Source organism: Vitis riparia, chromosome 16, assembly GCF_004353265.1.
Source record: "Vitis riparia cultivar Riparia Gloire de Montpellier isolate 1030 chromosome 16, EGFV_Vit.rip_1.0, whole genome shotgun sequence".
In the NCBI taxonomy this organism is placed as follows: domain Eukaryota; kingdom Viridiplantae; phylum Streptophyta; class Magnoliopsida; order Vitales; family Vitaceae; genus Vitis; species Vitis riparia.
This window is the reverse complement of record NC_048446.1, coordinates 5,789,163-5,814,281: the sequence shown is the minus strand read 5'-3', so window position 1 is coordinate 5,814,281 and position 25,119 is coordinate 5,789,163. Positions and strand designations below refer to the sequence as shown.

General features: G+C 31.6%; 2 protein-coding genes across 2 annotated transcripts; both read right to left on the bottom strand.

The window, feature by feature from the left end:
* Window positions 1–17,699: 17,699 nt before the first annotated feature.
* LOC117933187 (secreted RxLR effector protein 161-like) lies at window positions 17,700–19,432 on the bottom strand. Its single transcript, XM_034854580.1, has 2 exons — window positions 19,000–19,432; window positions 17,700–17,704 (listed from the first exon to the last, which is right to left on the bottom strand). Exons 1-2 carry the CDS (start codon window positions 19,430–19,432, stop codon window positions 17,700–17,702), a joined length of 438 nt encoding a protein of 145 aa, XP_034710471.1.
* Window positions 19,433–21,843: 2,411 nt separating this feature from the next.
* Window positions 21,844–22,689, bottom strand: LOC117933185. Its single transcript, XM_034854579.1, has 2 exons — window positions 21,993–22,689; window positions 21,844–21,885 (listed from the first exon to the last, which is right to left on the bottom strand). Exons 1-2 carry the CDS (start codon window positions 22,687–22,689, stop codon window positions 21,857–21,859), a joined length of 726 nt encoding a protein of 241 aa, XP_034710470.1. The 3' UTR covers window positions 21,844–21,856.
* Window positions 22,690–25,119: the final 2,430 nt, after the last annotated feature.

Below are 25,119 nucleotides of genomic sequence, written 5' to 3'. Positions count from 1 at the left end.
TAAATACTTGAAATATAAAAATTTTCAAGTGATAAAATGATTAAAAACAATTCCTTAAATCACTGTCAAACACACTCTTAGAGTCTATTTGTTAATGATTATATGAAGTGTTTTTAACTTTATAACACTTAGAAATTTTTATCTTTCAAGTAATAGAAATATTAAAAATACTTCCTAAAATTATTATCAAGCACACTCTTAATTTTCAATAATAAAGTTATTCAATATTACACCCCTAAGACTCCTATGGAAATTTAAACATTAGCACATAAAAAATATTTATGTTTTCTATATATATAAATCCAGCATTTTGCACAAAAATATGGGAACACAAGGAAAGAAGTTTATATCAGTTTTCAAGAGCGATTTGGGTATGTTGGAGTTCCAATCAATTGGGGAAGGCCAAGGGGAAAGAAGGTCAAGAAGCCAATTTTCGAATTTTTGACACCCCATTGAGTGCGTATCGCTGTAGAATTTTTTGGGTTTTGCTGAACCTTTCTTCATTTTGGTCTCTTGTTTACTTTTTGGATATTTTAAGTATTTATTTGTGTTTTAAGATTAGATTGCAAGTATAAATACCTGCCTTAGAGACTTTTTTTTAGAGAGGAGGATGAAAAACATATGCTTTACTATTGATCATTGCAATACAATAGACATTGTTCTCATTCATGCCACGCATTGTGTTGGTAGGGCTATGAGTGGCTAAACTCTCTTATTTTGGAGGGATAACAAGGAAGGGGCTGGATCCAACATGGAAGAGCAATAAAGATATAAATCTTCTCATGGATTAATGTTTTTTTAGTTTGATTTATTGATGAGGATCTACACTTTGAGATTCAAAAACCGAAAATAATTTTTGTTACAAAACCCGCTCTAATACTAATTTTGAGTGGCTTAGTTAGACATTTTCAACTTTCCAACCTGATTTGTCAAAGTTCAATTTTAAAAGCTCATGTCATGGTTACATTTAAATGTAAGGCGACTTTTAATATGTAGTGAATGAGCTAAGATATGTCACACTTCATATTTTTTTTATCACATATTGTGTGTCTCATGCCAAGTATATGTTGTGTGTCTAACTATTAAAATTCACGAACTATGGTAATCTATATGGTGCAGTTAAGTATACCATTTTTAAATAAATTAATAAATGATAGACATAATTTTACTTTGTTTTTTATTTATTTTTTAAAGACATAATAATATTATACCAACTATAAGAGTTAAAAATGAAACAAATCGATAACAATTTCCTCTATATTTGAAATTAAATATTTTAAGTAGATATATTTTTATATTTTCTTTAAAAATTAAAACAAAAATATTCTAAAACAAAATGTTCTTTGGTCCTTGAAGTATAAATAAGATAGAAAAAATAGACAAAATTGTACATATCTAGAACATTACTCACATCTGATTGCTTAGGCAAACCTTAATTAAGATATTTAAGAATCAAGGACCTATTTTCCTAGAGGAATGATCATTCTTTCAACCAAGAATATTGCACTTGAGGATTTCTTTTTCTTATTTGTTTATTATGTTTTACAGAATCTGCCTGTATGATGCTCAATACTGAGTTTACATTTAAAAAAATTAATCATACCTAATATTGTTTACACTAGATAACCATATATTCTTGATGTTTTGTTCCTTAATTCTTTATTTATTTTTCATTTTAATTGTGTGTTACCATCTTCCAGATTTTTGACCAGGTAGTTCACCTAGAGGTAAAAATTAAATATTTAATCATAGACATTCATCCTTCAGGTACACAATTGAGAGAACATTTGCCATTTTGAAGAATAGATGGAGAATGCTATGAGAAATGTATAGCTTTCATCTTGAAAAACAAGTAAAGATTGTAATTGCTTCAATGACTCTTCACAACTTCATAAGGATTAATGCTAGAATGGATATAGAATTGAAACCTTATGATGATGATCAATGGGTTGATTCCACTTAATGAAGAAGAGAGTAGAATGGATTCACTTATTGAGGAAGATGGTTCACATCAAGCAAGAGAGATTGGAAGAAGAACGTGATCGAATTGTAAATCTTCTTATATATAATTTTGATGTTTGATCATGACTCTGATATGTAAGAATATAATTTCCGATCCCCCTTTTTTGCTGTGAAAACATTTGCCTTCTTATTTACTTTTAATTAGAAAAGCATTTTTTTTTTTTTGAGAAATTAATAGGTAATCATATATTGTTTTAATTTGAAAATGATATTTTATTCAATGTTTTTTTTTATCGATTTAGATGTTTTGTTAATATTTTTTAAAATTTTATTATAGTGATTAAAATATTATTAATTTTAAACTAATATATTTTATCAAATAATTTGTTATACCATGATTGATATTTATTTATTAATCCAATTCTTTTTTAAAACATTTTTTAAAATTTTATTTAAATCATAAAAAAATATTATTTTTAGTTTTTTTAATAATATAAATGTATATATATTCTTGTAAGATAGATGTTTATATATTTTGTTATAATGAAAAGTTTTTGTTTATCATACTATTTTCTTTTTTGTAATTAAAATTGTATGTCATTTTTGATAATTTATTAATATTAGAAGTGTTTTTATACTTATATAACATATTATCAAAAACACTATTAGAATCATTTTTTGTAATTCTCATAAAAGTGTTTCTCATAGAAACACTGTAGAAGGAAACACTTCCAATAAAAACACTTCCACTAGAATCATTCCCAAATGGGTTCTAAAATAACTTTCAAGTTTATTTTGGTATCCTCCAATATCTGAACCTCTTATCAAATTCATATCGAGAAAGTGCAAAAATTTTCACACATTATATTGCAAGCTTTTATATATATATATATATTACATGCTCTTCATCCTAATTTAAAGCAACCTTTAATGGTAGGTGCATGATGCTAAAACATTTACAAGATGTTGATATTATTGTCACACATTTTTCAAGCAATTCATTTAGGTTGAAATAATCTTCACATGAAGCCATGATGCCAGGACAACATTTAATTAGACTTTTTGCACAAACATTGTGTCATGACAGTTGTATCTCAATACAAAGTAGATTTCTAACAACTTAACTCCTTTAAATTGATTTTAGTTCAAGGGAATAAATGACCCAATATTACCATTTTCTCTAATATTAAACTCTTGAATGGTTATTATTTGTATTATTCAAGAGTTTTATGAAGAAAATGAAAAAAAAAAAGTACATTATAGTTGAATATTAAGGGTATTGGTTTTTTTTAGTTTTTTGCTTATAACAATTTGTTTTTCAAATTTTAAGTTGTTTACTTTTCTACTTTATTTATTTATAACTTATTATAAAATTTTGACTAAATAGAAAAAATAAAAATATTTAATTTTTTTAAATAGAAAAAATAACATTTTATTTTTTTATTTTTTTATTTTTTTAATATTTAATATAAATAAAATATTACACAAATAAACAACTTAATATTTAATACTATTAAATACTATTTAACTTTAAGTTCTATTTAAAATTAAGTAAAAAAAAAAACAAAAAACAAATACCATTTTAGTTTTTTCCAAAATACAACGAACCCATTGAATTTTCTTTTTATTTCTTAATATTTAATAGAAATACATTAAAAAAAAAAAAATTAGTCAACTTAATACTTAATACTCTCAAGCACTTATTAATCTTAAGTTCTATTTAGAATTAAGTAAAAAAAAAAAAACAAATACTACCTAAATAAATATGTATAAACATGGTTAAATATTTTGCAGTATATCAACAATTTCTTTTAATAATGAATCAAACTAAGATGGTTGCTTCTTTCTTGTCCTCGATTGATCACAAAGACACTTATTTTATAATTAATTTTGAAAAATTGTTTGTATTTCCGCTTTTGGACAAGTCTCAGTTTTTTTAATCAATCACTTTATTTTCAAATTATTTTAATAAGCTTATTTTTTTATTAAAAATAAAAAGCCTTATACCTATATTATTTTTTATGGGATAAACACAAATAATGTACAACCAGATTTTATCCCTTCTTGTGAGAACCTCAAATAGAGCAACAAGAATTCACCCAATCAACAAGTATATGAACACCAACAATTTTTTGCGTGGAAAACCTTCTCTAGTGTGAGAAGTAAAAATCATGGGACCCTCAAGCCACTTAAAAACTCCACTAATATAATCAATGGGTTACACAATTCTCTCTAGATAAAACTAGAGGCATACATCAACCATATCTCAAGACAAATTAATATTGACAATTTCAACAACTTTGCATAAAGACAATGGAGAAATCTCACCAAACACAACCATTGTTCTTGGACTGAAATATAACTGTTTCGAACTCCAAATCCAATCTCCACTGTTCAGAATGAAGATCAATAAGTTCTGAACGTGCTCACCAAAAATCGGCTCAATCGAATCACGGATTAATCTTGATTAGAGCTCATAATCAAAACTGTCTGCATAGAAAACTCACCAAAATAAAGGCTATATTCTCGGATTGAAAGACAACCGCGCGTCCAAAACTCCAAATCCGATTTTCACCGTTCAGATTGAAGATCAATGAGTTACAAACCTTGCCTCCAAAATTTAGTTCGATCGTCCCATAGATGAAGCGGGATTGAACATTTGATGAAATCTGGACTGTGAAAAAAAAACTGAATTTTTCTCTCTAACTTCAAAAATTGTGGTTCTCCCCTTCTCTCTTTTTTCTCCTTCTACTCTCTTTTTCTTCTACCTCCGATGGTTGCCACAAAAAAATAATAATAATAAGTAAAATAAAATAAAAATGAAAAAGAAGAAGAAGAAGATGAATTCTTCTTCTAACCCTTTTATATAAAGGCCTAAGAGGCTTTAAATTTTGTGCTCTTAATTTGAGTCTTCCACATGAGGAAAAACCCAACAATTTTCAAGGCAAACTTTATTCAATTATCACTTCATCCCCAAATTGAATTTAAAATAAATCTTCATTATTTCACAAGGATATAAAAAAATCTATATCTACTAACTTGTTTTCAGAATAATCCTATGAAAATTTCCTTCCAAAAACCTTCACAAAATCACAAGATTTACAACTAAATCACCATTAGAAATATATCATCATTTTAATTCCTAATTCTTCTTAGAACAAATCCCAATTATTATTAAAACATACTAGGAAAATTTTAATCCTAATTTATTTCCACAAAATTCTAAAGAAGATACCCACTTTATTCCTAAAATATGAAATATATTTAAAAAAAAAGGCACTTAAAATTATTTTTTACCATTTAAAAAAAAAATATTTAAATTGCAATCTTCATTGAATATTTATTTAATACCCAATTTTTTTCCTTTTTTATTTCCAAATTACTTTCACCAAAATTTTGTTAAACATCATTTTATTCATAAAACATTTTCGGAAAAGAAAAAGAAAAATAAAAAAATCTTTTGGATAATTACCATTCATTTACTCTCCTAAATTTTAAAACAATGTCATATATACTTAAACTATTCTATCATACAAAAAAATTCTAATTTATTTTTAGAGCAAATCCCAATTGTTTATAAGACATGCCAAAGAAATCCATTTTTTTATTACGCTAGTTTATAAATTATCTTATAAAACAGAAAGCTAAATAATTTTTTTTTTTTTTTTTTACTTCATCTCTAACATAGATGTACAAAGATCTTTAAAATTAATCCTTTACATTCTTAGAAAATCTTTATTGAAAAAATCATTTTATGAAAAATCAATTATTTACCAAAAGATCCATTTTTATGCTAATTTATTTTATTAAAAAAATAAATAAAACCTTTCTTGAAAAATTACCTTCCAAAAAACTGATTTTACATAATAAAATGTTTCGGTAAAAACCGTACTATATGCCCACTCAATTATTTTGGCAAAAATATCACCCTCATTACTATGATGCTTTATGACCATATTCATGTATGTATGCATTGGATTCACACACGTCTCCATCACCACAAGGCATTATGAACAAACAATTAGTGAAACAAGAGAAGCAAAAATTCTGAACTCCAATAACCACCTGCCAAAGCAAGCTAAACAAACATTGGGGCAAAATGAAAACAATCCAATGTTGGCTCAGAAAAATGGTTATATTGAAATTGTCTTTTAAAGAGATATCTTATTGCATAAATAACTCTTAAAAATATTTTGTTTTTATTGAAGTTGTCTTTTAAATAAACAACTTCCTTCATACTCTTTTTTTTAATAACAACTTTCAAAAAAAAAAAAAAAAAAAATTTATACCCTAATTGCTTTTTGGAATTTAAAAAATGGTTTATATTAAGTTGTCTTTTAAAAGATACAATTTCCTACATAGAAAGCTATATGAGAGGTATCTTTTAGAAATAAAATTTTTACATGGAAAATTATATGAGAAATATGAGAAATATCTTTTAAACTAATAGTTTCCAACATGGAATGTAACTGTATTTTTTAATGAAAAGTAATTATGCTTCATGTGGAAAGTGTTCTTTCAAAAAACACCTTTAATATAAATTCAATTTTTCATTTTAACTTATGACTCATATAAAAATTGTGGAAGTTATTTAGACAACTTTTAACATAGCCAAAGCTGCCACAAATTCCTCAATCCTTTTACTATTGTCTGTTTTTAAGAGTTTTTTTAGATGCATTGGTTTGTAAATTTACACATTTCTCTTCTAACTATATGCAATTGTTAGGCATGCGGACCCTGGTTTCTCTATCTTGTTAAATTAAAATCAATTCATTGACCCTAGTTCCATGTGGATGACTAAGACATGAAAAATAAATACTGTATAATATAAAACTTTCATTATGATTTAATAACAGTTAAGATCTAACTTTCATATGAGGGAAAAACTATATTTTGAAAGAAAATGCAACTATTCCACTCCCGATTACATTTGTTTTTATGTAGGTTTCAAGTTTTAGTTTTGCAGAACTTCACTGGTATAATTATTTTAATAATTATTTTAGTGTTTCAAGGAAATGGTATAAATATTTCTAAACTAAAATTTTAAATAAAAAATAAACAATCCAATAATAAGAGTTTAATATTTTAGTTTTTTGTTTACTTGCCATCTAAATATGTGGTAAAAAGAATAATAAAAACAATAGCACCATTCTTATATTTTATTTTTGTGACTACAAATTTTATTTTAATTACTATTTCATATTTTTGATAGTGTAAACAAGTGTATATTTGTGCATTGCATATTAATGTAATTATGATGAAGAGAAAATGTAAATTCAAGAAATATATAGCCATATAAATTTTTAACTTTTTAAAAAGAAAAATTTAATTTCCACAAAATCAAAACAAAAGTCTGACTCACTAAATCTTCATTTCCTATGCAAATTCAATACATAAGTGAATAATTGAGTGATCAAATGAATTGTATATGATGCTAATATGTCTAGTACCAGACAACATTTGGGTTTCTATGTTCCATATGGTTCAATAACATGGTTATGAGTCTAGACCATTTGATCTTTTAGTTGATTAACATCTCAATTTAGTTTTTCGTATCCTCCAACATCACATAGCTACATTAATTCTTTGTAACAAGTTATTTCATTTTTGCGTGATACCTTTCAAGCAATTTATGAATGATTTAAATTTAATACAATGTTCAATGTTGAGTAGATGATTATAAATACCATGTCATGAGGTTAATTTATATTTTTTTTGTTAAAACTTTATATCTCATTTTACACACCATTCATATTTTTATGTGCAACAATTCTTAAGAGAACAATTCAGTTGAGCATGTCACACACCTTGTAACTCATTAATTTTGAGTTTAAATAATTACAATTATATGAAAAAAAATATGTAATTACAATTATTAAGATTAAATCCATAGTTATAGTAATTTATGAAATAATAATTTTTATCCTTTATAATAGATATACAATTGAACTAGGTGATGTTAGATTTTTTTTTTTTTTAATGTCGCGGCTTATTATTAATTATCTTTTATTTAATTTAAAAGATAATTATGGTGGGTTTATTAATTATCTTTTATTTAATTTAAAAGATTATCATGTTAAATAATATTAAGTGTTAAAATCCCATTACTAACTCGATGAGATGTTTTCTAAATAACCATTCACTGGTGGAACCAGAGAAAATAGATGCCCCTATTTTTAGATTTGGTTCTCTCTACCCAGTACGTATATGGTTTTTTCTTCATCAAGAAAACATAAATCAAATTATAGGGATCAAGAGAGTGAAACTAAGTTTTCTCTAATGATGATGCTTCTTAGTATAAACCACCTCATTTGTGACATGCATCCCCATTGTCTATGGAGGAGTTATTGCTTTTTAGCATCCTCCAACATCCAATATCCCAAAATATATACCTCACCTTCATATTTTATGGATATTTTTTGTTATATTTGTTAATATTCTAGCTAATGTGATTCTTTCAAATTTATAACTTCAAATGTTAAAAGCAAAACAAGCTAAGGTGTGTCACACCACTCATACCTTCATACTTTCATACTTTCATACTTTCTATTATTTATTAGAACACAATGTATTCATGTCATGCATATTACATATTTCCTACTCCTATACATTTTGGAAATAATTTAGTCTCCAACTTTCAACATGATACCCTTATTTTGATTCAAATGGTTCTTTTTTTTTAAACTGCGAAATACATTTAATATGCATTCGATTTCCATTTTTTTTTAGCACTCAATTCTGTGTGTTAAATTAGGTCCAAGGCATTTACTATCTCAAGGTTGATTCATACCACTCATGTTATGAGAATTAAATTTGTTTAGGTTAAATGATCAATTTGAATTAATAATGTTCACATATATAAGAAAGATATAATAAGAAATACATATGAATTTTAAATTTGTTAGTAAAAATAATTGAAATTGTTATTATAAGAAGACTTTTGGCAATATAGTTTATTTTATAAATTATGTAATATAGGGTAGGAATCAACTCAAGTGGAAAAACTTACCCAATTAAATTTTTTTGACACTTACATGTTAATTAACTTTTTTTTTTTAATGAAAGCACCCAATCTTCTCATCTCTTTCCCTTATAAAATTGAATAATAACTGTATTTTGTCATCGATGATAAAAAAAAATAAAAATACTAAAACTAATTTTATAAACTAAAAATATGAAACAAGATATTAAAAACAAGTTATTATTAATAATGATCAACTGATATATGAAGTACACCACTATGCTAATAAACAAAGGAAGGTTGTTGACTTAATATATATTTGAGATGAAAGGCATTTTTTCTATAGTAAAAAATAGATTGATCTAGATTTTTTAATGAAGTCTATGATTAAAAAAAATAGATTGATCTAGATAGGTTTAAGTGTCTATTTTTTTTTATTGAGTTTAATTATTCCTTTAAGAGGAATTTCATTTAGTTATATGATCTATTTTTTTTTTAAAAATTATTGAATGTAAGATCCATTGATGAAAATATTTTCTAATTATCAAAATCAAGAGGATAAAAAATGTTTGATATTGACACCGATTTATTTTTTTTGGTACAATTTAAAGTAAACACTTAGGAGTGAGCTACATACACTTATAAATAAAAGTGAATTCAAGTTTAAGTTTCCTTTGGTTTTCTAACCAAATGGGTGAAATTTTCTTACCATGTTTATGTTAACTACAATTTTATATTCACCAATATTGCTTTTTGTATTGCATGATTAGCCTTATGATAACATGAAATTGATTTAGTCAAATACAAGATCGGCCACTATATATCTATAAAAGTAAATGGTACATCATGAATGTAAGATCCATTGAGCAAATATTTTTAATCATCATTATTATAAGTGTGACTCATAAATTTCTGCCACTTGTTATCTGAAATAGTTAGTTAGTTAGTTAGTTTCTTTGTCATTTTCTCTTGTAACCTGAACTATATATAAGGAAAGAGAAAGAGAGCAGAAAGAAGAGCTTTGATTTCTCAGAGAGTGCATTTCTTGCGTGTAATTCTGAGACAGCATTTTTTTCATTTTTTGTGTAAAGAGAGAAAGTGTGTGGAAAATACAGAGTCGAAATGCAATAAATTTTGGCTTGATAAGGAGAAGCTTTCTTGAACAAGATCTACCAAACAAAAACTGATCTGGAAGACCAGAAATTGCAACAAGTGTTTCATCGAACTGTTTTCTGGAAAAAGCCACTTCGGTCTCTGGAGAGTCAAAGATGAAAGCCCTTCTGGTTCAACAAGGTCTTCAAGATGCTTTGAAAGATGAAAAAGATCTACCAAAAACCTTATTAGAAAAGGAGAAGAATGACATTCTTGAAAAGGCACAAAGTGTCGTTATCCTGAGTCTTGGAGATAGGCCCTTAGAGAAGTGTCAAGAGAAACATATGCAGCTGCTATATGGTTGAAGTTGGAGAAGCTGTACATGACGAAGTAACTGGCTAATAGACTCTATTTGAAACAGATGCTTTACTCTTTTAAGATGGTAGAGGGAAAATCCATTGAAGATCAAACGGATGAGTTTAACAAGATTATTGATGATCTTGAAAATGTATATGTCAAGATGGAAGAAGGTGATCAGGCAGTAATACTTCTGAGTGCTCTACCAAAGTCATACGAACATTTTGTTGGTGCAATGGTGTATGGGAGAAAGCAATCTCTGACATTGGAGGAGGTTCAGGCGGCACTAAACTCAAAAGAGTTGAAGGAGAAGTTTCAAGTAATAGAAGAGTCAGATAGAGAAGGCCTTGTTGCTTGAGCAAGACCAGAAAAACGAGACACAACAAGGGAAAAAGAAGAAATAGATCAAAATCCAAGTTTAAACTGCGTTGCTACCATTGTCATAAGGAAGGCCATTTAAGAAGAGATTGCCCTGAAAGGAAACAAAAGCAAACAGACAAATCAAAAGAACCTGGGAATGCAGCAGTTGCTACAGATGGCTATGAATCAGCGGAGGTGCTTACCGTGACTGAAATAGAATCCAATAAAGAATGGATCTTAGACTCAGGATGTTCCTTCCACATGTGTCCAAATAAGTCCTGGTTTGAAGTATATAAAGATGGTGATGAAGGCATGGTTTTGTTGGGTGATAACAAGGCATGCAGGTTTGCTGGTATAGGGTCAATCAGAATTAAGATGCATGATGGGTTGGAAAGGGTGTTGCAACAAGTAATGTATGTGCCTGAACTCAAGGGGAACCTCATTTCACTGGGTATGTTAGATCAGATTGGTTGTTTATTTAGAGCTGAAAATGGTTGCTTGAAAGTTTCAAAGGGATTTATGGTTATTACGAAAGGGTAAGAAGAAGCAGCATATATATGCTCATTGGAAAAATAGTCATTGGTGAAGTTGCATACGCTGACAATCAGACAGTTGATAAGACTAGGTTATGGCACATGAGATTAGGCCATGTCAGTGAGAAGGGTTTACAAGAATTGGGAAAACAGAATTTACTGGGTGGAGATAAGATTGATTCAATAGGATTCTGTGAGCAATGTGGTTGGGAAAGGCCAAGAGAGTTAAATTTGGCGCACTGGAACAGACCAAACAAAGGAAATTCTGGAATGTATCCATTAAGATTTATGGGGGCCATCTAAAACCCCTACTCATACAAATGGCAGATATTTATATATATTGATTATTGATGACTTCTCACGAAGAGTGTGGGTTTACATACTGAAGAGTAAGGATGAAGCCTTCTTAAAGTCTAAAGAATGGAAGACCTTGGTGGAAAATCAAACTGGAAAAACGATAAAGAGAATCAGAACAGACAATGGGCTGGAGTAGTTTTCTGAAGAGTTTAACAAGCTGTGCTCACAAAATGGTATTGCAAGGCATAAAATAGTTAAGAAAGACCCCACAGCAGAATGGGTTGGCAGAACGCATGAATGAACCCTTTTAGAAAGAGTCAGATGTATGTTGTTGAATGGTGGACTACCAAAAACATTCTGGGGAGAAGCTGTTTCTACAGCATGTTTTCTGATTAATAGATGTCCTTCAACAGCCATTGACATGAAAACACCTATGGAAAAGTGGTCAGGTAAGCCTGCAGATTAGAGTGGCCTAAAGATGTTTAGGTGTTTGGCATATGCACACATTAAACAGGATAAATTGGAACCTAGAGCACTCACATGTATTTTCATAGGGTATCCAGATGGGGTAAAAGGATATAAAATGTGGTGTTTAGAGACTGGCCATAAGATATGTTTCATAAGCAGAGATGTGGTCATTGATGAAACTAAAATGGGCCAACTGATAAATACCGAGGATAGAGAAAGTTTGAAATTGACAATACCAGATAGATTGCAATTTGAGGTGGAGCCAGTAGAATTAATAAATGTTCAAAATCAAGGTTTGGATTCAGAACCTGATGGAGTGGACAGAGATGAAGTTGTTGATCATAGTTATGAGGAAAATACAAAACTTGATAGTCCATATAGTCTAGCTAAAGACAGGCCTAGAAGAACAATTCACCCACCTCAAAAATATGCACAAAGCAGATTTGATTGCTTTTGCATTGACTGTAGCAGAAGAATTAGATGAAGTTGAACCTGAAACGTATCAAGAAGCACTGAAAGGAAATGAGAGGCAGCTGTAGCATCAAGCCATGGTAGAAGAAATGGAATCACTTATTAAGAATAAGGTAATAATAGTGAGCTGTGAATGGATTTTCAAGACGAAAGAAGGGATTCTGGGGGTTGAAAAGGTAAGATCGGTTGCTAGAGGCTTTACACAAAGAGAAGGGGTGGATTATAATGAGATTGTCTCGCTAGTGGTGAAACATTCTTCAATCAGGATGATCTTAGCTTTGGTTGCTGATAGAAACATGGAATTGGAGCAGCTAGATGTCAAAGTAACATTCCTACATGGTGAACTGGAAGAGACAGTTTATATGCAACAACCTGAGGGGTTTGTGAAGGACAAAAACAAGGTATGCTTATTAAGAAAGTCTCTATATGGACTTAAACAAAGTCCTAGACAGTGGTATGAGCGTTTTGATGAGTATATGCTGCATATTGGTTTCACTAGGAGTAAGTTTGATAGTTGTGTCTATATCAGATTTGAGAATGATCAGGTTTTAGCATATTTGTTACTTTACGTAGATGATATGCTAATAGCTAGTAAGAATATTTATGAAATTGAAACCATAAAGTCGTTTTTGCAAGCTGAATTTGAGATGAAGGACTTAGGTCCTGCTCAAAAGATTTTGGGGATGGAGATAACTAGAGATAGACAGACAGGTGAACTTTATCTTTCTCAAAGGTCTTATATTAAGAAAGTGATTGATAGATTTGGGATGAAAGATGCTAAACCAGTTTCTACACCCATGGCGCATTATTTTAAGCTAACATCATCTCAGTCTCCAACTACCGATGAAGAGGAGAAGTTTATGGCGAAAGTTCCATATGCAAGTGCTGTTGGTAATGTTATGTACTCCATGGTCTGAACAAGACCAGATTTGGCCCATGCTATGAGTTTGGTTAGTAGGTTCATGGGAAATCTGGGGAAGACCCATTGGGAGGCTTTGAAATGGATACTAAGGTATCTAAAGGGAACACAAACAACTTGTCTGATATATAAAGCTGGAAGAAGTAGAGGTGATGATCCTATGATTGGGTATGTGGACTCAGACTTTGCAGGGAGCATAGACACAAGAAAATCTCTGACTGGTTATATTTTTACGTTGCTTGGTACTGCTATAAGATAGAAAGCAGATTTACAAGCTGTGGTTGCTCTTTCGACAACTGAAGCTGAATATATTACTGTAACAGAGGCAATAAAGGAAGCAATCTGGTTAAAAGGTATAACTGAGGAGTTAGGACTGAAACAAAAGTGTGTTAAAGTGTCTCGTGATAATCAAAGCACAATAAATACACTTGACTAAAAATCAAATGTTTTATGAGAGGGCAAAGCATATTGATGTTAAAATGCCTTTTGTAAGGGAAATAGTGACGGGAGGAACTGTGGTAGTGGTGAAGATATCAACAGAAGATAATCTAGCTGATATGATTACAAAAGCAATAACAACTGGTAAGTTTAGACATTGTTTGAGCTTGATCAACGTTCAAGAATGCTCAAGCCCTCTGAAGGTCGTCACCTCTTTGATAAGAAGAAATTAAGAGCCAAGGTGGAGATTTGTTATAAGTGTGACTCATAAATTTATGCCACTTGTTATCTGAAATGGTTGGTTAGTTTCTTTTTCTGTTATTTTCTCTTGTAACCTGAATTATATATAGGGAAAGAGAAAGAGAGCAGAAAGAAGAGCTTTGATTTTTTCAGGAAGTGCATTTCTTATGTGTAATTATGAGATAGAACATTTTTTTTTTTTTTCATTTTTGTGTAAAGAGAGAAAGTGTCTAGAAAATCAGAGTGAAAATACATAGTTGAAATGCAATAAATTTTTGGCTTGATAAGGAGAAGTTTTCTTGAACAAAATCTACTAAAGAAAAACTGATCTGGAAGACCAGAAAATGCAATAATCATAATCAAAACAAAGGATTAGAAAACTGTGACATTGATACCAATTTATTTTTGGTTATGGTTGAAAAGAAAACTTATAAGTGAGCTACATACACACTTATAAGTAAAAGAGACTACAAGTCTCCTTTGATTTTCTGCCTAAGTTGTCGAAATTTTCTTTTTTCTTTTTTCTTGTAACTACAACATTATATTCACCAATATTGCTTTTTGGCATCCTCCAATATCATAACTTGAATTTTATCTATGCATGTTATTTTAACATTTTTGCATTGTATGGTTAGCCTTACTATAAAATGGAAATGATTTGGTCAGGCTGCTCGACCACGTATTATCTATCTATATATATGTAAATGGTATATCATGCTGTTGATATTTTCAAACAGTAGTTTCTCATTTTAACTATATGACCTACTTCATAATTTTTGTATGTATAATGAATGTAAAATTCATTGATAAAAATATTTTTAATCATATAATCAAAATGGAGGATCATAAAACTGTGATGATACCAATTTAATTTTAGGAGTGAGGTGCATACATACTTGTATATAAAAGTGACTACAAGTTTAAATTTCCTTAGGTTTTCTAATAAAATAGATGACATTTTCTTTTGTTTAAAATGGTGGGAACAAAAATAAATTAATATGCCATCTTCATGTTTTGCTTTCATTAATTCCCTTTTGTTGGAAAATTATAAATGATAGTGGTCATCTACACCAAATATACCTTTTTTCTTTGTATTAATTTTTTACAATATTTTTCTTCCTTAATCGATTAGGGCTATAAAAATGGATAGCTATTATTGCACTAATAAGAAAACCAAATTAATAGAGAACTACAACTTAACCTAGTTAATTTTTTAGTATTGTTTTTCTATAATTCTTATATTGTTTGTCTATATAACTATAGATACAAGATTGCACATAAGAGACTATGTTAATACTATTTTGTTAAAAAATTTAGCATGAGACTAAATGTCACATGTAATTGAAAATTTCTAAAAATATTAACTAATTAAAACATAGTGTTACAATATTTAAAATGATAACATAATCAACAACAAAATAAATAAACAGATTATATAGATTTTTTTCCCCTTTTCTCCAAAAGTATTCTCTTGTTCTTATAATTTGATGGATTTTTTTTTCTTTTCTTTTCTTTTCTTTCTTTCTTTCTTTCTTCTTCTTTTTTTTTTTTTTGTTTTTTTTTTTGTTTTTTACAATAAGCATTCACTTGTCTATATAATTTGATAGATTATTATTATTATTTTCTGTTACATTTCTAACCTTTCTTATACTTTCCTACATCCTCTATCTTATGTTACAATGATTTTATTGTAACTAATAATGCATGAATATAAGAGCTTGTTTAGTAGTGTTATTTTGAAAACAATTTTTTTCTTTTTAAAACACACAATTGTTATTAAAAATTTACAACACTATTTAAAAGGTAACATATATTAAGATTATTCTAGTGGCCTCATTTAAAATACACAGTCTAAAATTAAAGATAACATGATTGATGATTGACACATAATAACCTCTTTAAATTGTGTTCTAATTATAGCTTGATTTTCTTGGTTGTTACATCCCTTCCCTCTCTAAAACAGTCTTGCCCTCAATGCTGAAATTGAGGGTGAAGTTTTTGTAACTGATACAAGACCTCCCAAGTGGCATTCTTTGAGAATAAGTATGACCATTGCATGAACACTTATGTCATAGCCCAATTGTTTCTTTTGATTATTCTAGGATCCAAGATTATAATTAGCTCCAACTAAATGTGTTGATATTTTTGAGTAGTGGTAGTTCTAATTTAGGAATTATAGATTCACCTAAGCATGAAAAGAGTAGAAATCCACACACCATAGGCTCATATACCAAGCAAGCATATTTTAACTCATACTCACTATTTGAAACACTCTTCTTTATATTGTATCATGAAACATCACCAAAGTTAGGGCAGCCTTGAAGGGGTTATAAATACTCCATTTGACAATTGGAGAGAGGCTTCCTTTAGTCCAAATCCCTTTGCTCTTAATTCTATTCTTGGGGTTTTGTTTGTCTTTAGTTTCTCCATGCTTTAGGTTAGAATTGTTGAACAACAAATTTTCTCAAAATCTTAAGCTTTTAGGATTTGGGTGCACAATATATCGTCCACTCTAATAGCTTCCCTCATATATAGCTTTCATTGTTGACTTATGGGATTAATAAATTGGGTAAATAAACATACAATGGTGAGTTCAAACACTTGATTTCTCATCAAACAAGGCTTTGATATCATGATACCATATTGAACAACTAATTTTCCTACTTATATAATTTAGATATACAATGTATATCATACACTCTAATAAAACTTAATTTAGTTTGTTTTTGGTTTATTCTCACATGAGCTATCTTCCACAACAAGAAGGGTTTTTCATAGAAGTCGATGACCATGACTAAAGATTCAAAATGTGCCACTATAAAATATGGTTGCCAACAAACTATCAATATCCTATAGTGATGATCACCAATATTTTCGTGATTATAGGTCAATTATAGGCACAACTAATCAATGATCATGACTACAATTCTAAGTGATATGGGAATGGTAAGTGGCTAGCTACAACTATATGCATGATATGTGAAAAACCAATATTCCAATAGGGTAACACCCAAAAGGGGGAGTGATGGGTGTATTTCAAAAAATTTAATATAAGGGTTGAATTTTTTTAATCCAGTTAATCCTTTGAGAATGATTTAATCATCTTTAAGTCAATTAACCCTTGTAAGAAATTAGAAATAAGCAATAACAATCTAACACAAAATGAGATAAAAGGTTTTTATGTAGAAAACCCCCACACTAATGGTGGAAATAAAAAACCATGGGATCTAAGACCTCAAATAAAAAATCCACTATATGAGATCATGATACATAGTTTTACCATGTGCAGGTTAGAAGTATTGATATATCTTGTTGTATTTAATTGGTAACCTCTAATTTTTAATGGAGATTAAGTCGCCATATAAAAAGGACCCTATGTCAAAATTAAAATGAAAAAAATTGTCAACAAACAATATGAAAGTCTAATGCCCTAACAATCTCCCCTTTAGCAATTTTGTGATACAACATGATTACATAAGCCCCTAAAACTCTCGAATGGAGTTTATGTAACAATCAATAATACTTAGTCTAAACCTATTCATCCTACCATATGCAGAGAATAGTACGATGTATCTAAATACAACAAGATATATCAATACTTCTAACCTGCACACATCAATCACAAATATGTTAAAAATTCAACCAAGGTGAATACCCTAATTTCATATATACTGGAATATTTCTTGTTATAACTCAACCAAGGTGAATACCCTAATTTCATATATACTGGAATATTTCTTGTTATAACTCAACCAAGATGAATACCCTAATTTCATATATACTGGAAACTCCTGATTAAAAATGAGTAGAAAAATAATAGCGGAAACATACCTGAATCCATTGAAGGAGAAAACTTTATAGGAAGAAAACCCTTGAGATGGTCTTCCAATTCTGGCCACTAGATTCTGTGTCAATTTCTCTCTGAGAGGATTTTCGGAAATTGGAATGCGTAGTGGTAGAATGGGGACCATAACCCTATTTATAAACTGCTAGGGCAGTTTTAATTTTATCACAATTATATTTCTGCCCCTCATAGAAATAATAATTATCTAATGGTATCTACACAATAATCTCATGACAATTATACCCTTAAGCCAATTAATCAATTATTAATTAGATCACTATATTTAGGCTTAATTAAATGATAGCACACACATTTTAATTATTTACATGTGTGGCCCAAATTATAGATTAATTACAAAAATTAATCTAACAATCTCCCACTGGGCCACATGCATATGTAATCAAATAAATGTGCTTAACCTTATGAGCTCAAAATTTGCTATCATGTCCTTAGGGTATATCCGAACAATCTCGTCCATTAACTATACTGACATAGGATCAAGGTGGTCTTTGTTACATCAATCGTTACTAGACCAATCAATGGTCACATATATCTATACAGCTAAATGACATAAATCAATCATGAGTGCATAGCATGGAAATTACATGCAATGTGATCTGTTCATGCCTATTTCCAACTGGTCCTACTTAACTTTATTGAGATCAAATCTTTAGCATAATTTAACAGAGTGCAATAAAATGAATACTTTATTTCTGCAGAACACAATCCAAATTTATAGATAAAGTCTAAACATAACATAGAGCAATATACAATGAATAATATAAACTCCCACTAAATTTGGATATCCTCAAATGAAACAACACCCATATGAGCAGTGTGCTCATGAAAGACCTTGGGTGGTAATCCCTTTGTAAGCGGATCCGCTATCATGGAGTTTGTTCCAATATGCTCTATGGATATCTGTCCACTCTGTACTTTTTCTTTTACAACTAGGAACTTGATATCAATGTATTTTGATTTTGTAGAACTCCTGTTGTTATTGGAATATAAAACTGCTGATTTATTTCACAAAATATCTTCAGTGGTCTTTCAATACCATCCAGAACACGCAGCCCAGTGACAAAATTTCGTAGCCATATTCCTTGATTGGATGCCTCATAACATGCTACAAACTCTGCTTCCATGGTGGATGAAGTTACGAGTGTCTGTTTGGCAGACCTCCATGAAATTGCTCCACCAGCCAACAGATAAATATAGCCTGATGTGGATCTTCTGCTGTCTTGGCATCCAGCAAAATCAGAGTCGGAATACCCAATGAACTCTAACTGATCCAATCTCCTATATGTAAGCATGTACTCTTTTGTTCTCTGTAAATATCTCATAACCCTCTTGGCTGCTCTCCAATGATCCATTCCAGGGTTACTTAGATATCTGCCTAACATGCCAACAATGTACGCAATATCCGGACGTGTACATACCTGAGCATACATTAGACTCCCCACAGCCGAAGCGTAAGGAATCTTCTGCATTTCTTGACTTTCTAAACTATTTTAGGGCATTGATTAAGACTGAATTTGTCTCCTTTAGCGACAGGGGTATCACCTGGTTTGCTATTTTGCATGCCATACCTTTGGAGGACTTTATCAATATAGGTCCTTTGTGACAATCCTAAAATACCCTTAGAACGATCTCGGTGTATCTGGATTCCTAAGACAAAGGAGGCATCACCAAGATCTTTCATCTCAAAATGTTTTGATAAAAATCTCTTGGTGTCGTGCAATATGCTAATATCATTTGTGGCTAGCAATATGTCATCGACATATAAAACCAGGAAAATATACTTACTCCCACTGAATTTGTGATACACACATTCATCCATAAGATTTGCCTCAAAACCATATGAGACAATAATTTGATGAAACTTGAAGTACCACTGACGAGAAGCTTGCTTGAGCCCATAAATGGATTTAGTTAATTTACAAACCATATTCTTTGAGTCTTCGGACACAAAATTTTCTGGTTGTACCATATAAATTGTTTCATCAATGTCACCATTGAGAAACGCTGTTTTAACATCCATTTGATGTAACTCAAGATCATAATGTGCAACTAGTGCCATGATTATCCTGAAAGAGTCCTTCGTAGAAACTGGAGAGAAGGTCTCTTTGAAGTCAATTTCTTCTTTTTGAGTAAAGCCTTTAGCTACAAGACGTGCTTTATACCTTTCTACATTACCATTTGAATCCCGCTTGGTTTTAAATATCCATTTACAACCAATGGGCTTCGTACCAACTGGTAATGGGACAAGTTCCCAAACTTTATTGTCTTGCATAGATTTGTACTCTTCATTCATGGCTTCAATCCATTTCTGAGAGTTGGAACTTTTCATGGCTTGCTGGAAGTTGATTGGATCATCTTCCATCATTCCACTTTCTACCTCATGTTCTTGGAGATATACGATATAATCGTCCGAAATTTCATTTCTCCTCTCTCTCGTGGATCTCCTTAATGGCATATTTTCTTGAGGTTGTTGAGTTTGTTCTTCAGGAGCAATGTCCTCATTTGCAATTAAGGGTTGAACAATATTGTTTGTTGGTTGAGGATCCAAATTTACTTCTTGATCAATGATAGGTAGTGAAACCTGTACATTATCAAAAGCAATAGTAGATCCCTCTTCCTCCTCAAAGACAATATTCCTAACCTGATTTCTCCCCCCTAACTCAACATCCTCAAAAAATGTTGCAGTTCCCGTCTCAAAAATTGACCTAATAGCAGGATCATAAAATTTAAAACCCCTTGATCGCTCTGCATAGCCAATAAAGTAGCTGCTAACTGTTTTAGAGTCCAATTTCTTTTCATGAGGCTTATAAGGTCTCGCTTCAGCTGGACATCCCCAAATATGAAAATGCTTTAAACTGGGCTTTCGACCCGTCCAAAGCTCATAAGGCGTTTTAGCAGCCGCTTTAGTTGGCACCCGATTTAGGATATAAGCTGCCGTTTTGAGTGCTTCACCCCAGAGTTTTTCGGGTAAAGTAGAATGACTAATCATACTCCTTACCATGTCCTTAAGGGTTCGGTTTCGTCTTTCTGCTACACCATTCATGCTAGGTGATCCTGGCATGGTGTATTGAGGGACGATCCCACATTCCTCTAGGTATTTAGCAAATGGTCCTGGACATTGTTCACCTGATCCGTCATATCTACCATAGTATTCACCACCACGGTCAGATCTGACGCTCTTTATTCTTTTGTTGAGTTGTAACTCAACTTCTGCTTTAAATGTTTTGAACACGTCCAATGATTGTGATTTCTCATGTATAAGAAATAGGTAGCTATATCTTGAATAGTCATCTATGAATGTTATAAAGTACTGTTGACCATTCCAAGATGCCGTAGGGTATGGTCCACAGATATCTGTATGAATTAATTCTAAGACATCTGTAGCTCTATTTGCACCTAATTTCTTTGTTTTGGTCTGTTTTCCTTTAATACACTCAACACAAATATCAAAATCTGAAAAGTCAAGTGAATCTAAAATCCCATCGGACACAAGTCGCTCAACTCTAGATTTAGAGATATGACCTAGGCGTTTGTGCCACAATGAGGCCGAATTATCTTTATTCAATTTACGTTTTGTACCTCGTGATTCCACATGCAAGGTTTCATTATAGGACAGAACAGTTTCCAACAAATATAGATTATCATAAACATTAAGTAAACCGGTTCCTACAATATTTGAATTAATAGATAATGCAAATCTATTGTTTCCAAATGAACAAGAATAACCTGATTTGTCCAAAACAGAAACTGAAATTAAATTCCGTCTGAAAGACGGTACAACGAAAGTATCTATTAAATCCAAAAAATAACCAGATTTCAATAATAATCTAAAGTGCCCTATTGCCTCCACTTCTACCGACTGACCGTCTCCGACATAGACGCATCTTTCAGCATCACTTGGTTTTCGGTAACTCAGGCAACCCTGCATAGAAACACAAATGTGAGTAGTAGCACCAGAATCTAACCACCATGTGTTTCTAGATACTGAAGCTAAATTAACTTCAGAACAGACCAAAGTAAGAATTATACCTTTCTTAACACGCCAAGCAGCATACTTGGTACATTCCTTCTTAGTATGTCCAGGCTTATTACAGAAGAAACATGTTACCTCAACTTTCTGTTTCTTTTGTTCTAGGCCATTAGAAGCAGCAACCTTATTATCCTTATTCCTTCGTTTGCCCTTATCCTTGGAAGTGCTAGCCAGATGAGCACTTTCGGTCTTGTCTTGCTTCAATCTCTCTTCCTCTTGCACACAGAATGAAATGAGCTCATTAAGAGTCCATTTATCCTTTTGACAGTTATAACTGACCTTGAATTGATTAAATTGTGCAGGAAGAGAGATGAGAACCAAATGCACGAGTAAATCATCAGATAACTCAAGTTTCAAAGCCTTAAGTTTTGAAGCAAGATGAGACATCTCCATGATGTACTCCCGAACATTACCCTTGCCTTTATACTTCATTGAAATCAAGCTTGCTAAAAGCGTGCTCGTTTCAGCCTTATCGTTTTTGGCAAAACGTTTCTGAATTTTCGCAAGGAAGTCACTGGCATTAATAACCACATCGGTTACCGCACCCCTGAAAGCTTCTGGAATTCCGTGCTTCATGATCATAAGACTTAGCCTATTTGAACGTTCCCACTTACCCCAATAAACCTCATCCTCTTGAGTACTTTGCTCATTGAGTTCATCGGGTTTGGGCATTCTCAAGGCTAAGTCTATATCCATGCAGCCTAAGAGAATCATCATATTCTCTTTCCAGTCCTTAAAATTAGTCCCATTTAACATAGGGACATTATTGATGTTGGCAGATATAGAAGTAGTTGATATAAAAGCTGAATCCAGAACAAAATAAAATGAATCAAATAAACCATCATGCTCACATAAAATAAGCAATTAAACACATAATCTTTAAATTTAAAAGCAAATTATGACATTTCAAGATACCTAGCACAACATTAATATCAAGTCTTTGGACAGTAATATTAACTGTAAGTGGTACTCTTGTTGTAGTGATCAAACATTGATGATAAGTTATGTCAAATAATAAATCTATCTTTGGATTGATTTATTATTCACATTAAGTTACCTTTATAATCATCACATATTTATCATCACAGGTATGTATGCAATTTGACCAAATATTAACTTTCCTTTGGGCCAGTCAATACCCGCATGAATCACATACACACAAATATCTAACACCCCGAACAGACTAATCTACACGAAAGATGTCACTTTGGTGATTTTCCGCTTTAATTAGCCTATTTAAAAATGCTAGATCAATAACTTAAATATTAATATCATAAAATGCTATTAAATAATAATAATAATAATAGTAATAAAAAAAAAATTATCAACTCAATATTTCATAAATCTTAATCCATTGACATATATATATATATATATATATATATATATATATTAAAATAATAACTCAAAAATTAATCAAGGAGTTGGCTCTGATACCACTTGTAATGACCCGCACCCAACCATGTAGATATTGTCCGCTTTAGGCCCAAGAGGGCCTTCACGGCTTTAAAACGCGTCTGCTTGGTTAAGAGGAGTCTCTACATATATAGCGCCAGGAATATTCCCCCTATCCGATGTGGGACATCACAAACACCCCCCCATGCAGACACAACATCCTCGTTGTGTCCCATGATATTGCGGGGTCAAACAGACAAACACCCCTTACGAGGCCAAACAAACCCACACCGGGGTCGGGGATCGGCTCTGATACCACTTGTAGGACCTCAGGCGCTACCAACTCTCCTAAAAGCAATTGCTTATAGGAAAGGCGCATACCCTAACCTTATAGTGCATTCACCCAAGCGCCTACGGGCGAATATAAGGGGAGATTGTTGGCAGATCGGAGGGTTGGCCGCGTCCATCAACTCCCCTTATATTCGCCCGTAGGCGCTTGGGTGAATGCACTATAAGGTTAGGGTATGCGCCTTTCCTACAAGCAATTGCTTTTAGGAGAGTTGGTAGCGCCTGAGGTCCTACAAAATACCCAAGGTAAAGTAGTGTATGGAAAAAGATACAAACAATATAATCAAATCAAGATAATGGAAAACTAAATCAAGAATGTAGGTTATACATGTGATTATGCAAATAAATATTAAAACAATGAAGCAATCCTCATTATCTCCTCCTTTTTGTCACGAAATATGTCAAAGAGAAAGAATAGATGAAGAAGCACATAAAAAGAAAGGGAACAAAGATCCCTTTCTTGAATGTCCAAGCAGGTGGAGAGAGAGGAATGATGGTCATTAAGGTGTGTACTCAAAGCATCCACCTGCAGGTGGAGCAGATCCAAAAAGTCCATCCTGGAATTGAAAGACATCAGAGGGAGGGGCAGGACCAGCAAAGGAACGAGACAATCCCCCACGGCCTCTACTATGACGCCCTAATAGAGTGGGCTCTGGAAAGTTGGCCTACTGGGTGGAAGGATCTTACTTCATGGCACAAATCTCTGCCTCCTTCTCCGCAACCTCCCAATCAGTGGCTGCCTAGGGAGTTGCATTTTGATGAGCAACGACACCCTACTAAGCTGCACTTAGTGGAATAATCGAATCATAAACATAGTTGTAGTCTTTAAACTAGGAGCTCGCATCAAGAACTTGGGGTCCTAGTGTAGCCAAGGTCCAATCCAGGTCAAAGTTGAGGTCAACGGGAATTTAAAATATAAGCAGTGCAAACGGAAGGCTACTAGTGCGAGCAGTAAGGTCACAATAGGGGGTCATACTATCGAGAATCACTTGGGCGATGTCAAATTGCTACTTAGAATGGCATGGATAAAACAAACAACCAAATGCCAAATTTGAGTCCTATGGATGGTAGGATAGAAGGAATAGGAAAGATATGTGGTGAGGACCCATGGTGACTTGGTAAAGTCAACAACAGAGATATACACTAGCATAGGCTGTGGCTCGCCATAAAGAGAAACAGGCATTGAGACAAACTTCAACCGAGTGAGTGCTTGAATCTCAAGGGAGAAGGATGGAACTTGACCAGTTAGAGGAAGCAAATGAAGGGCTAATTGAATAGAACAAGTGGAAACCATAGAAGTCTGTCCATACATAGAGACACAAAACATGACTCCACTAACCACAAAATGGATGTTCGCATAGAACATCCGATCATAATGGGGTT